This window comes from Arachis hypogaea, chromosome 8 (genome assembly GCF_003086295.3).
Source record: "Arachis hypogaea cultivar Tifrunner chromosome 8, arahy.Tifrunner.gnm2.J5K5, whole genome shotgun sequence".
In the NCBI taxonomy this organism is placed as follows: Eukaryota; Viridiplantae; Streptophyta; class Magnoliopsida; order Fabales; family Fabaceae; genus Arachis; species Arachis hypogaea.
The window spans coordinates 25,691,052-25,704,141 of NC_092043.1; the positions used below are offsets into that span (position 1 = coordinate 25,691,052).

The 13,090-nt window shown below is 34.6% G+C and overlaps 3 protein-coding genes across 3 annotated transcripts; 2 read left to right on the plus strand and 1 right to left on the minus strand.

Moving 5' to 3' along the window:
• Positions 1 to 2,346: 2,346 nt before the first annotated feature.
• Positions 2,347 to 4,825, plus strand: LOC112706561 (alcohol dehydrogenase 1). Its single transcript, XM_025757931.3, has 10 exons — positions 2,347 to 2,606; positions 2,685 to 2,821; positions 2,888 to 2,937; positions 3,046 to 3,371; positions 3,530 to 3,612; positions 3,706 to 3,781; positions 3,884 to 3,945; positions 4,040 to 4,135; positions 4,213 to 4,374; positions 4,483 to 4,825. The coding sequence occupies exons 1-10, from the start codon at positions 2,567 to 2,569 to the stop codon at positions 4,597 to 4,599; spliced, it is 1,149 nt and encodes a 382-aa protein (XP_025613716.1). The 5' UTR covers positions 2,347 to 2,566; the 3' UTR covers positions 4,600 to 4,825.
• Positions 4,826 to 6,740: 1,915 nt separating this feature from the next.
• Positions 6,741 to 8,607, plus strand: LOC112706565 (uncharacterized). The gene has a single exon (XM_025757935.3). It carries the CDS (start codon positions 7,346 to 7,348, stop codon positions 8,366 to 8,368), a length of 1,023 nt encoding a protein of 340 aa, XP_025613720.1. The 5' UTR covers positions 6,741 to 7,345; the 3' UTR covers positions 8,369 to 8,607.
• Positions 8,608 to 9,610: 1,003 nt separating this feature from the next.
• Positions 9,611 to 12,998, minus strand: LOC112706566 (PHD finger protein ALFIN-LIKE 3). The gene is made up of 5 exons (XM_025757936.3): positions 12,722 to 12,998; positions 12,527 to 12,559; positions 11,294 to 11,522; positions 10,841 to 10,976; positions 9,611 to 10,275 (listed from the first exon to the last, which is right to left on the minus strand). Exons 1-5 carry the CDS (start codon positions 12,804 to 12,806, stop codon positions 10,009 to 10,011), a joined length of 750 nt encoding a protein of 249 aa, XP_025613721.1. The 5' UTR covers positions 12,807 to 12,998; the 3' UTR covers positions 9,611 to 10,008.
• Between the last annotated feature and the right edge of the window lie 92 nt (positions 12,999 to 13,090).

A 13,090-nucleotide genomic window follows, 5' to 3' on the forward strand; every position in this document is an offset into this window, starting at 1 on the left:
TTATTTATATACAAAAAATTTTTAAATTAAAAATAATAGCTATTAGTATTAATAAATATATATTAATAAATTTTATAATGGAATAATATTTGGTCCGGGGCGTAGCGAGAGTTTTACCCTAGTATATATATAAATGCAATGCAAAGCTTCATTGTTATTGTAAACTATCATTAGTTGAAGTTCTTTTTATCAATTCTTTCATAAACAATGAAGCTGGGAATTAGTGCTCCCTTTGGTTTTTTCAACCTTATAAGATAAAGATTTTTCTAAGTTCTTGTTAGGAATCATACCTAGGGTTCTTCTTGCGCCTAGGCGCTGTATTCATCCACTGTTGCCGATCACTTGGCCACTGTGCCTATGGATTGGCGTGGTCGATGCATCTTATGGTTCGATTGGCTTCGTGAACGTCACACGTCAGGATGACTCAGGCCAACCCAGCTCCAACGCTAACGCCAACGCCAACGCGGCTGCGGCCGCGGCAAGGCCGGGTAGACTTGGATTCGTGCGTTCCAACTCCGTAATAATATGGAGACCGTGATATCTCCACTATTTTTTATGTAGTTGGATTTTTTGGTGTGCATTCTTTTCTTAAGTCTTTGCCGTCTTTCTTCTTTTTTTTAGACTTTTTTTTTTCTTGGGTGTGCTTTCATTCAGGTTTCAGTTGGCCATGATGTTTGCAGCAGGTTAGAATGACAAAAAGAATTGCTTTAGTTTTTTTACGAAAGTTACAAGAACAATCAAACAGAAAAACGAATAATAAAACCTCAAGGGACTAAAAAGGTGCGGGACAGTTCCGTTGAATATTTTTTTTTTCAAACTCACTTTTAGGACATTAAAATTTTTACATGCCGAAAATGATCTTATCACCATTTTTATCATAATATTCATCACTATGTTTGTATTTTTTAAGATCGAACGAAGATTTTGTTGTACGAGAATTTTATTTGATAAAATTTTTCGAAAAATTAAATACCTCATTTTATATTTAATAAATCAAAAAGATAATATACTTGTATTTACAATTTTTAAAAATTAAGGTGTTTTTGAATTCTTCTACTTGTATTTAATTTCTTTAGTATTTTTGGCTTCTAAAATAAAAGAAGTTCATACATAGTGTGTAATGTGTATAGAATTTGTGAAGATTAGGATGAAAAATAAAAAATATATAAAGACTCCAACAAATGAAAGGATGTGCAGAAAAATAAATAAAATTTAGTGTTAATAATTAATAAGAATAATTTTAGATATTTATTATATAAAATTATATTAATTTTTTTTAATTTTAATGAGTACAAATCTAACTTTAAAATATCAAAGCGACCACATTTTGCAATTGAAAATTTATTGATGATTTCTAGTCATTTTTTTCTTACAAGTGATGTTAATTAATTTATTTTATGCTCCCCTTGTAATATATTTGGTTCGTGTAATGTTATTGGTCTACTAGAATAGAGTAATGTTTTATTTTTATTAGTCTTGTTAAATGATAATAGTGCTTTATGAAACTTATTATTAAATAACATATAATAAGTATTTAGGCATATTTACATAAAAAATCATAATTTTCTTAGTTTTTAATCTTTTAATTTTTGTACGAGTGTATGGAATAATTTTTTTAATATTTATATTATATGAAATTCTAAAATTTAAAAAAAAATTAATTATTCTTTATTATAGATATGTCCCATATTTTTTATTTTTAAAAGATATTTTATCAAATATAATTGTAGTAAAAGTAATTTTTATTTTGTTTTTACCAAATATCTGAAGCGCAGGTGCCGTAACTTTTAAAAGACAGCTTTCAACAACTACTTTAAAAAAAATTTTTTATCAAACCAAATTTAAGTTCTATGGGTTTTTCTCTTTTAAAGGTTTTTCGATGATAAATATTCTGATATTTAATTGTTTAATTTTTTCCATTATATTTATTACTTTAAATATTTTTAGAATTATCTATTTAATTGTATAAATTATAAAAAAATTATTTTAATTGCCTATTTAATTGCACAAATATTGATAATTCAAACCTTGTTTTCTTTGTGTCCTCTATCTCTATCCTGTGCAAGAATTATAATTATAGATCATATAATTAAACAGATATGGTTTTATTTATCAAAGCTAGCTCGTTGTTTGAAAATGCATGAGATAGACAACTCTTCAATCTTAATCATAACATAAGATATCATATCATGCATTACTCTTACTAAGACAAGTGTCCCTTATTTGAAAATGCATGCTGGAAGAATTCAAGAGATACACGGCACAGGATTTGATAGCTCTGGTTGTCCACTCCTATCACTGTCACACTGTTGATACTATTTGCAGTTAAGTTTTGGAGGAACTAATATGATTAATCAGTAAATACACTAAATAATGTTATCTATCACGAGTCAATACAAGACAAAAGCAGAAGCCAACAAAACACACTCTGATCTTAAGCTTGTTGCTATTATTAGAGTTGATGTTGATAGCAGGAAGCACAGGAAGAAGATTGATGACCATAAAACACTAAAGCTAGTACTAAAGAAACACCAATCCATCATCATTCATCACAAAGAAGGAAGCCATGTCTAGCACTACAGCTGGTCAAGTCATCAAGTGCAGAGGTACTACTACTTAGCCATGTTATGTTTCCTTCTCTTTTTTTCTTCAATGCATTGATGAAATGATTATTGCATTCATAGCTGCGGTTGCATGGGAAGAAGGGAAGCCACTGGCCGTAGAAGAAGTAGAGGTAGCACCACCAGAGGCTGGTGAAGTTCGCTTGAAGATCCTCTACACTAGTCTTTGTCATTCTGATCTCTACTTCTGGAAGAGCAAGGTATGCTTTACTCTCTTCTTCACTTCATCATTAATATTCAAGATAACTTGTTTTATTCTTATTCAGGGGGGTAGGAATTTGTTGTTTCCTCGCATACTCGGTCATGAAGCTGCAGGGTTAGTCACTTAGCCTATTATTATCTTTCTTTCTTTCTTTCTTTCTTTGCAGAATCATATGTTCTTGCTTGTTTGATTGAATGAGGTTGTTTAATTTTGAATAATCAGGATTGTGGAGAGCATAGGGGAGGGTGTGACAAATCTGAAGCCAGGAGATCATGTGCTACCTGTGTTCACCGGAGAGTGTGGCGAATGCCGAAGCTGCAAGTCTGAAGAGAGCAACCTCTGTGAAGTCCTCAGGCTCAACACTGATACTGGTGTCATGCTAAGTGATGGAAAATCAAGATTCTCCAAAGATGGAAAACCCATTTACCACTTCCTTGGAACTTCCACATTCAGTGAATACACTGTCTCACATGCTAAGTGTGTTATAAAGATCAACCCTGCTGCCCCACTTGACAAAGTTTGTGTTCTCAGTTGTGGAATCTGCACAGGTACTACTAACCACAATTACTACTTAATTAGTAACCAACTTTGATCCTTGCACAAAGTCTTATCCCACTGGCTAGGATCGGCTATGTAAATATATAGAGTTAGTAAACAACCTAGATAATTGTACCTTTTTTAATGTTAGATTTGTTGATGTCTGTAGGACTTGGTGCAACCTTAAATGTGGCAAAACCAAAGCCCGGTTCTACTGTTGCTGTCTTTGGATTGGGAGCAGTTGGTCTTGCTGTATGTTTCTTTACTAATCCATTATACTTAGCATTGTATTTGAGTGATTTGATAGCTTTTTTCTTTTCCTTGTTGATTGATGTTCATGTTTAGGCTGCTGAAGGGGCAAGGCTTGCTAGTGCATCAAGAATCATTGGAGTTGATATACTTTCCAGCAGACAGGAACAGGGTAGGTTCCATAATTGCTCACAATTTTTAACATTCATTGTAACATATGCAGTTAAATTAAATTCCTCATTGAACTTTTGCCTTGTTAAAAATTTCTTGGCAGCCAAAAGTTTTGGAATCACTGACTTTGTGAACCCAAAAGATCATGACAAACCTGTGCAACAGGTTAGTTTTGCTCGAAAATATATCCACCGACAGTATATGAAAATTAAATTCTTCTGGTATTTTAAATAGACTATGAATTTTGATTGGTGAATAGGTAATTGTTGAAATGACCGATGGAGGAGTTGATCGCGCTCTAGAATGCACTGGACACGTAGAAGCCGCGATTGCAGCATTTGAATCTGTTCATGATGTATGTAATTGTTGATGGTAACTTATTAAGCAAGTAATAAGTAAGTAATGTTGCAACTTAATTGTTTCTTGATTCAGGGTTGGGGTGTTGCTGTGCTTGTTGGGCTGCCAAGCAGTGAAGATGAATTCAAAACAAAATCCATCAACTTATTGTATGAGAGGACTGTTAAGGGTACCTTCTATGGAAACTACAAACCACTCTCTGATATTCCCTCTGTTGTGGAGAAGTACATGAACAAAGTAAGGCTAACCTTACATCTAAAATATTCATATCTATGAACTTTAAATGTTTTATAAAGTCCACTTTTTCTAATATGTATTGCAAATTTGACACTGGTGATGCTACAGGAGCTAGAATTGGAGAAATTCATCACTCACTCAATCCCATTCTCTGAGATCAATAAATCATTTGATTTAATGCTGAAAGGAGAGTCAATTAGGTGCCTCATCTGCATGGAAGGCTGAAACAAATTATATAATTAAGTGATTCTGAGAGTGAGAGGGGTCCCTTAATATATTTAACCAGCAATAAAATTGTTAAAAAATAAGCAGTTGTGGCTTTTGTATCATATTTAAGCAGCATTATTTATGACCATGAGTGTTGACTGTTGAGCATATCTATTGTCCATGTCTTTGGTAGATTTTTTGCTCATTAGATTAATTATAAAACTATTCTCCTTTTATTAGTTTATTATTAATTGTTTATTTGGGGATATTCCTTTTTTTTTTGGGTCAAGTTGACAGTAATACAGTATCCAAACATACATTAAAATATAGTTCAATTTGGTTTCCAAATTCATGCACCTTTATATTTTATCTAACCAATCAATAAAACAGAAACAACTGATCCTAACTAATTACTACTGTACTGATATCTTAATAGTATAAGAAAATTTAGAGCGAGATGCCAAATGCTGAGAGCAGATGCAGTCCCCACTCCCCACATATTAAAAATGTTTGAATCACATGCACACACCCATGCTTTAATGCCTTTATCTTTTCTTTTCTATTCTCTATGGACCTAATAGATTGTCTTTTTCTTCATGGGGATCAAGCAACTGTTATTTGCCTTTTCATTTTACATGGACACTTCCATATAACTTTGCTTAATTTTTTCACACCAATAAGATTGCTTTTTTACTTTTGGAGTTTCATTTGAAATACATAAATCAATTGCTTGTGACATAAAATAAGGATATTTACTAGTTTGGTGATTTGTTGTTATCATGTGCATGTGGATTAGTATTTAGTATAATTCCAAATGCCTATATAAGTTCACAATTTTGCGTAAACAATCTGAATGAAGTATGAACATTAAACTAATTAATTAAGATAGCATGCAATGCAACCCCAAAAATATATATATAACTAACATGATTTAATTTTGATATGCAATACAATAGTCCAGTTACATCTTATTTTTTTTATGATTATTTATACGACCAACATAAAAAAAAAATTGTTTTATTGATTTAATGTTATATAATTAAATATAGATGTAATTTTCTTTTTTATACCTAAACATTAAATTCTTAAAAGTTTACAAGGAAATCTAACAAAAAGAAAGCAATTTGGTATATTATCATTCAAATTTTGTGCTGCACTTTTCCCTGGTCCACCAATTATATTTATATTCTTTCCAGAATCTTATCCTTTCCCTTATTTTAATATCATTTTACTCCGTTTCTATTAACATTTCATTTTGAGTTTTTGACAGTCACAATCTTTTTTATGAGTGGTGGAGTAATTACTAATTAGTAAGAGAGTAGGAGAGAGACTGAGAGAGTGTGATTTGATGGATAAGGATAAACACGTCACTGGCTTGTTCCTTCCGACAACTCTAACACATAAAAATCCATAACTGACACCTGTCTCTTCACCTAAATCCCCTTCTTTACCTATGGCCTTGTTTGGATCTTATATACTTACCATCACCACATTGAAATTTGTAATTTTCTTTTAAAAACTTTAATACTATTTGATAAAAAAAAAAAACAGTCAACCACATAATATATAGTACTAAAAATCTAAAATATTGTCACCAGTTACCATTTACCACATGATAAAAATAATTAATGCCAATATAAGTAACAACACATATTAATTAAACATTTTTATTATGTTTATTCAAGCATATTTAAGTCTAAATTAATATAGTATTATAAGCTTCACAAAAAAGGTAAAAAAATGTTAATGCATAAAAGAAATTATATTTTTAAAAGAAATAAAGCCTCACAGCTCACAAGTTACAAGCTATACATTTTGATTCCCTACAAAATCTATTATTGGGTGAAAGCGAAAACAAAAAATGTAAAAGACCTTGAATAGTTGGGTTAAAATTGTACTAATCTCATTTAAAAATTATATTTATATATTAAAATTAATTATTATATATATAATTATATGTATAATTTAATTTATTTTTAATATATATTTTATATTAATAACTAATTTTAATATCTAGCCTTGTTGAATCTCATTTCATTTTAATCCTGTTTTAAACATCTAACTAATCTATGAAGACTCCATTTTTTGCATAAATTAAAATCAAAATCCATTTCTATCTAATAAAAGAAAACTAAAAGGAAAGTAAAAACCTCAAATCTGAAATCCCTGCTATTCCGGTTACCCATCCATCACTTTCTCTCTTTACACACACGCTCTCTCTCTCTCTATAACTTACCATCATCCCTTTGCTTTTCTCTCTCGAAATGTTCTGAAGTTTTTCTCTCTCTCCTTTCCATTCCGGCAAGGTTCGAAATTTCCGGCGCCGGTGGCCAGGATGAAGACGTTGATGTTGATGGTATGACTCTCTCTGTTAATATACAAATACAAATGCTAGATCTACTCATCCTACCTCACGTTCGATCCAAGACCTGGTTCCACAAGAGGAAAAAACCTACCTTTTCCCCCTAATTCATCCCTCTTAGATTCTCAATTCCACTTTCTATTATTGTAATATATGTGATTCTTTAATTGTACTTGCAAATTGTACAGTTCCTATATTGGATAATTGTTTCTTCGTTTTTTTGAGAAAAATTTCCACTTTCCTTTTCTCTTTTAAGTTTGTACAGTTAGGGTTCTAGCCTTCTAGGTCGTAGTAGATGGTCTGGATCCGGAAAAAATCTTATTGAAAAAATCGGGTTTTGGTTTAGGGTTTTTTCTGGGTTTGTGGCGAATTGAATTGGGTCGGTTTAAGAAAGTGGCGAAGATGAACTTGGGTGCTGCCAAGGAAGAATCGACACCAGAGGTTCATGTCCCAGCCGATATTGATTGGCAGAAGCTCGATAAATCCAAGTTCTTCTTCCTCGGCGCAGCACTTTTCTCTGGGGTTTCAGCAGCACTGTACCCCGTTGTGGTATTGAAAACGAGGCAGCAAGTTGCTCAGTCCCAAGTTCCTTGCATCAAGACTGCATTTTCAGTGATTAGCCATGAGGGTTTTCGAGCATTGTATAGAGGGTTTGGTACCTCTTTGATGGGAACAATCCCTGCTAGAGCCATGTACATGGCTGCTTTAGAGATCACTAAGAGTAATGTAGGCACTGCCACTGTTAGGTTTGGGATAGCTGAGCCGACTGCAGCCACGATCGCCAATGCGGTGGCCGGACTGAGTGCAGCCATGGCAGCTCAGCTTGTGTGGACCCCAGTCGACGTAGTGAGCCAGAGGCTAATGGTTCAAGGTGGTTCCAATGCAAGACAATATGCCAATGGGATTGATGCATTCAGGAAGATTCTCAGAACAGATGGTCCTAGAGGGTTGTACAGAGGTTTTGGGATATCAATTTTGACATATGCACCTTCAAATGCTGTTTGGTGGGCTTCATATTCTGTTGCACAGAGAATGGTTTGGGGTGGTGTTGGATACTACTTGTGCAGCAATAAGAAGGATGATGGTGAGACAACAAACGAACTGAGGCCGGATTCGAAGACAGTAATGGCAGTTCAGGGAGTCAGTGCAGCAATGGCTGGTGGCATGTCCGCATTAATCACCATGCCATTGGATACAATTAAGACAAGGCTGCAGGTCTTGGATGGTGATGAGAATGGCAATGGGCGTAGAGTACCAACGGTTGTTCAGACAGTGAGGAATTTAGTTAAGGAAGGTGGTTGGATGGCATGTTACAGAGGTTTGGGACCAAGATGGGCTTCAATGTCTTTGTCTGCAACAACAATGATCACTACTTATGAGTTCCTTAAACGACTTTCTACAAAGAATCAGGATGTTTTGACATGATGACCATGGAGATAGGATTATAACAACAACAACAAAAAGAAGAGAAAAGAAAACAAAGAAAAAGGAGGAAGAAGTTTTATCCTCTCTTAATTTCTTTTGTCTAAACTATGCCACTTTTTTTCTTTCAACCCTTTTCTTCACTTATGCAGCATGGCTGCTTGATCAATCCAAGCATTTTAGTTGTAGGGCATCTTATATATATATATATTGAAAATAAAAAATTTTCTTCCAAGTTCTAACACAACTGCATTTTGATGTAATGTACATGCATCTGAAAATTTCACTCTGTTTGTTATAACTTCTGGGTTCCAATTGAATCTTGCCTACCATACAAACCTAGGGGTTCCAAAGCAGAATTATGAGTTTGGCGATAGCAGCATCTGATTAGTGATAGGAATCTTTTGTATTTTTCTAATGATTTTATCATTTTCAATGGATAGAAGAATGCAAGGTACTGGGAAGTGGGAACAACTATAAGGCATTTATTAATGGGTTTGGTTTGTAGTGGATAACTTTAATTAATGGTGGGGGCTACCAACATGTTGGGTGGGGGGTCCCGAGAGTAGTGTAAAACAAGTTACTCTACTAGTTATGTAGTATGGATGATGGATCTTATTGTTCGCATATGGAATCTTCAACAGATTAAAATGTAAATATTTTACAACTAGTTCTCATTTAAAAAGAAAAAAAAAAGAAATTGAGCCTGGGTATCATCGTTATTTCCGTCAGCATGCGTGTTTACTTGACATTTCTAGGATTAATTTAAGACCCATATTAAAATTGAACATCTAGAATGAATTAATGCTCCAAGTCTCCAATTGTTCTCATTATGTTTTGTTTTTATCGTCTTCCTTTTTTATAGGATAAATTACAACCTGCGGTGATGGAATTTCATTTTTTTTAGAGAAATAGTAGGGTAAGGTAAACTGAGACCAACAATTTAGGAATATTGTGTTTCTTTTTCCTTTTTTACCCCCCTTTTTCTTAGAGGTCCTATATTATCGTTCAAGTTCCAACATGCTACAGTTTAGGATTAGTGCACTAGACGCCGACACCATCCAAATCATTGACAAAACGTGCTACGTGCAGATATAAAGTGCTTACCGGATTCGTTTGTTTACGACTTTACTAAAGCATAAACTTGAGTCTAGGTCTAATTATCTCCAATGAATCTAGGTTGACACAATGGAAAGCCTTAGACTCGTAAACGATGGCTCCTCAGACATTCAAAAGAGACTCAAATTTAAGATGGTAGGATATCACCCCATTCATTTAGGGAAGTACCTTGTCAAAAGGCGCAGTCTTAACATAAGATCTAGCTGGTCAGAACATTATGGTTCGGTTCCAATGGCAATCGTATTGGAAAAAGACTCGGTCTTCCCTGGTCAACAATGCTTCAACTACAGGGAAATAAACCCAGGGTATCAAATGACTTGCAGGAACCGACACACCATAAATCCTACAGTAGTCTACAAAATAAGCCTACATGTGTCAAAAAAAAAAAAGAAGGGGGAGAAAGGGGGGGGGGGGAGACTATCCAATAACTGTAGATAGTTAAAAATAAAATAAAAAAAATAAAAACATGAACCAGATCAGTTATGACTCCAACAAAGCTTCTCCATTCAATGCTGTGAAATTGCTCAGCGAGCTCTCTTGTTACCACTGCATGATGGACACTTGTATTGCTTCATATGTTCTGCCCTAGCAGGGGTAATCTTCACGCATTTACCATGGAACCACTTCTCGCAGATGTCGCAGCAAATCCAGAACTCATCGGTACCGGTACTCTCGCCGCATGCCCCACAAAAGGCTTCTCCATGTTCTTCATCATCTTGCTCTTCTGCTCCTTCATCCTCATCCTTTGGTTGGAATGCCTTTGACTGTCTACCCTGCGACTCAGAAGCCCGCTGCTCCAACAGACAATAATTAGATAGCAACATAAAAGTAAAGCAGAAGTAGAGAACCACAAGCATGATAGCCCCAGGAATGCATTCACCCACAACTTCAATCAGGCAGTTCGAAAACAGAAACAAGATACTACTACTCTACTAGCATCCAATATTCACATTGCACAAGCAAAAACCAGAAACACAGAAATTTAAGAAGCAACAACATTTTTTTGGAGTTTGTTTTAGACCACTCCAAAGGCATACATACGGGCGCACACGCACTTACATATTAACACTATAGTGCCAGTAGTTGGTAAAGATAAAACAGAATAATTAAATCCTAACTTTTGATTATACTATTCAATATGTTACTATCTATCTTGTATAGATTTAAGAATCTGTACTATATTACAGTTTTTAATCCTTCACCTTTTGGTAATTAATTTTGGAAAGGATTTCTATCAGCAAATAACCTAAGCCTGGAAAGCATCCGACGTTTTCGGAGCAATTCCAAGGGACAAGTAGGTATGAACAGATATGGTTATTCAACATATCTTGGTGTGAGGAGAAAAGTATTATTTACCGCTTTGGAGCTGGACTTAGATTTGCTGCCGCTGTTGTTTGAGACTGAGGACTTCTCTTTAGCTTGTTTTTTTGCTGAACCGGTAACAACTTCAAATATTGTCGGTAGTTCATTGATCAGATTAAATAGTCGTTTCCTGCATTACAAATGGTCAAATCATGAGTAATATATCCATTAGAGAACAAACTAAACCTTACCAATGTTCATAACACACTCAGATTATTTAAGCGTCACCAAAAGAACATTGATTATGGATTCAACTTAGAAATTAGTTTTTCCTTCTTTGCACTCTCAAAAGATTGTCTAGTACTCAGGAGATAATAAAATGCTAAGCTGGTTCTTCTACTTTTTCCAAGAAAAAGGTGCTAAATATGTTATCAAATCACATACATCTTTACCCCCTTAGAAGGTGCTAGTTATCTCAGGATAAGAATTATGCAGTGTAAGGCATACCTGTCAGCTCTATCAAACCCAAATCTGGCTCCAAAATAGAAGGCAAGAGCAACCAGCCATGTATCGCTATGGACAGCAACTAAAGATAACCAGTCCTTTTCTTGCATGCCATCCCTAGCAAAGTTAATGCCCAGCACAGGCTCAGGAAGTTCTGGTGGAACTTCTTCAACAGGCAAATTTACTTCCCATTGCCCACTAGGTAATCCATATAAGCATAAATTCTCCTTCTCTGAAAGTAAAAACAAATGATACACAAAACTTATAATTCAAGGCACGAAATAGCCACAGTGGAAAACAATTTAAGATAAAAACAATTTTTAGTTCTACCAATACATATTTTTTAATTGCCACCAAAATTCCACTTAGCTCCGAATAGAATTTACTGCCAAAAAGGGTTTTGACAAGTTCCAAGGATTCCAAGTATACTCAGGTCAGCATCTAGGGTAGCAATACAATTATTTCCTATGCGAGAATGACACCAAGGATGATGATGCAAATGTGTTCCCCTGAAGGTTAGTCCATAAATATATAACAGATTAACCAATCACTGAAGTTACTGCTTCCCACTCTGTGCAAACACCAAGCGATGTGGCCTGTACTATTCTCCCAATCCGTATTGAATTACAAAGTTTACAAATAGGCTTAAATTCGCTAGCAAGTATGTTGAGAAATACTTGCAGGAATGTGTTCTAACAGCACATCCGAAACCACTTTCTTTTTTTTTATTTTTTATTTTTACACATCGTTTCTAGTTAGTAATGGAAAAGGAGCTTTTGTGGTTGTTCCAGGAACATGCATCAGATGTGCTCCAAGAAATCACAGAAGGCAACAAGTGCAGGAACAGAATTTATGGCTACATTGACAGACAAGAATAAGGAATGCAGTTCAGAATTACCCAATCAATATCCGGAGCTAGCAGTCTTATGATAGAGAACAGTTACAAACTGACAATTGAAAACACATCAAAATAAAAGAACCCTTATTCTTCCCAAAAAAAAGAGAGAGAGAGAAAGAAGCAATATTAAGGTATGATAAGAAGCTGGCCGAAATTGAAAACCCTGAATGCAAAAGCCATAAAGCATTTGAAAGGCATAACGCAGTAACACGGAAAAAAAATTAGAGAACTAGCAGAAAAAGAGGATTCCCAAATTTGAGTGCGAATGAAGAGGAATTGAAATTGCAAAGAGAAAGTAAAAGTGGTTTGGAGAGTAAGTAATTAAGTAAGTAACTAACCAGGATCGCATTGGTTGTAGAAATCCTGAACATCTGCAAACGCAAAGAGGAAAAAAGAATTGAAGCGCGAATCACGAGTTACAGATCGAAGAAAGCATGAAATGTAAGAGAGGGAAAATGGAAATCGAAGAAGAAGAACTAGAAAATTGTGAATTGGAAGAAAGGAATGAAGGAAGAAGGGTTAGAATTAGATACCGGTTGTGAGGGCTTTGATGATGGCAGCTCTTCGACCCTTGAAATCCTCGTAAATCTCTTCCACCGTTCGTCCTCCTCCTTCCATTGCTCTCTTCTCTTGTCTTCTCTTCTTTTCTCGTCTATTCAGTTATCAGAAGAAGTAAACGAAAAAGAAGGGTTTGGAGTTATGAGTTAATTACATGAGGGAACAAAACGGTGGCGTTTTGAGGCGTGTTATTACTTATTAGTTATTATGTTATTGCATGAATCAAATCACACTCTCTCTTCGAGACAAGACAAGACAAGAGAACACAACAGATACAGAATATCATTCACTAACTCGCACTCTTTCAACCACGTGGATCTTAATCTTTTTTAATCTTATCTTAT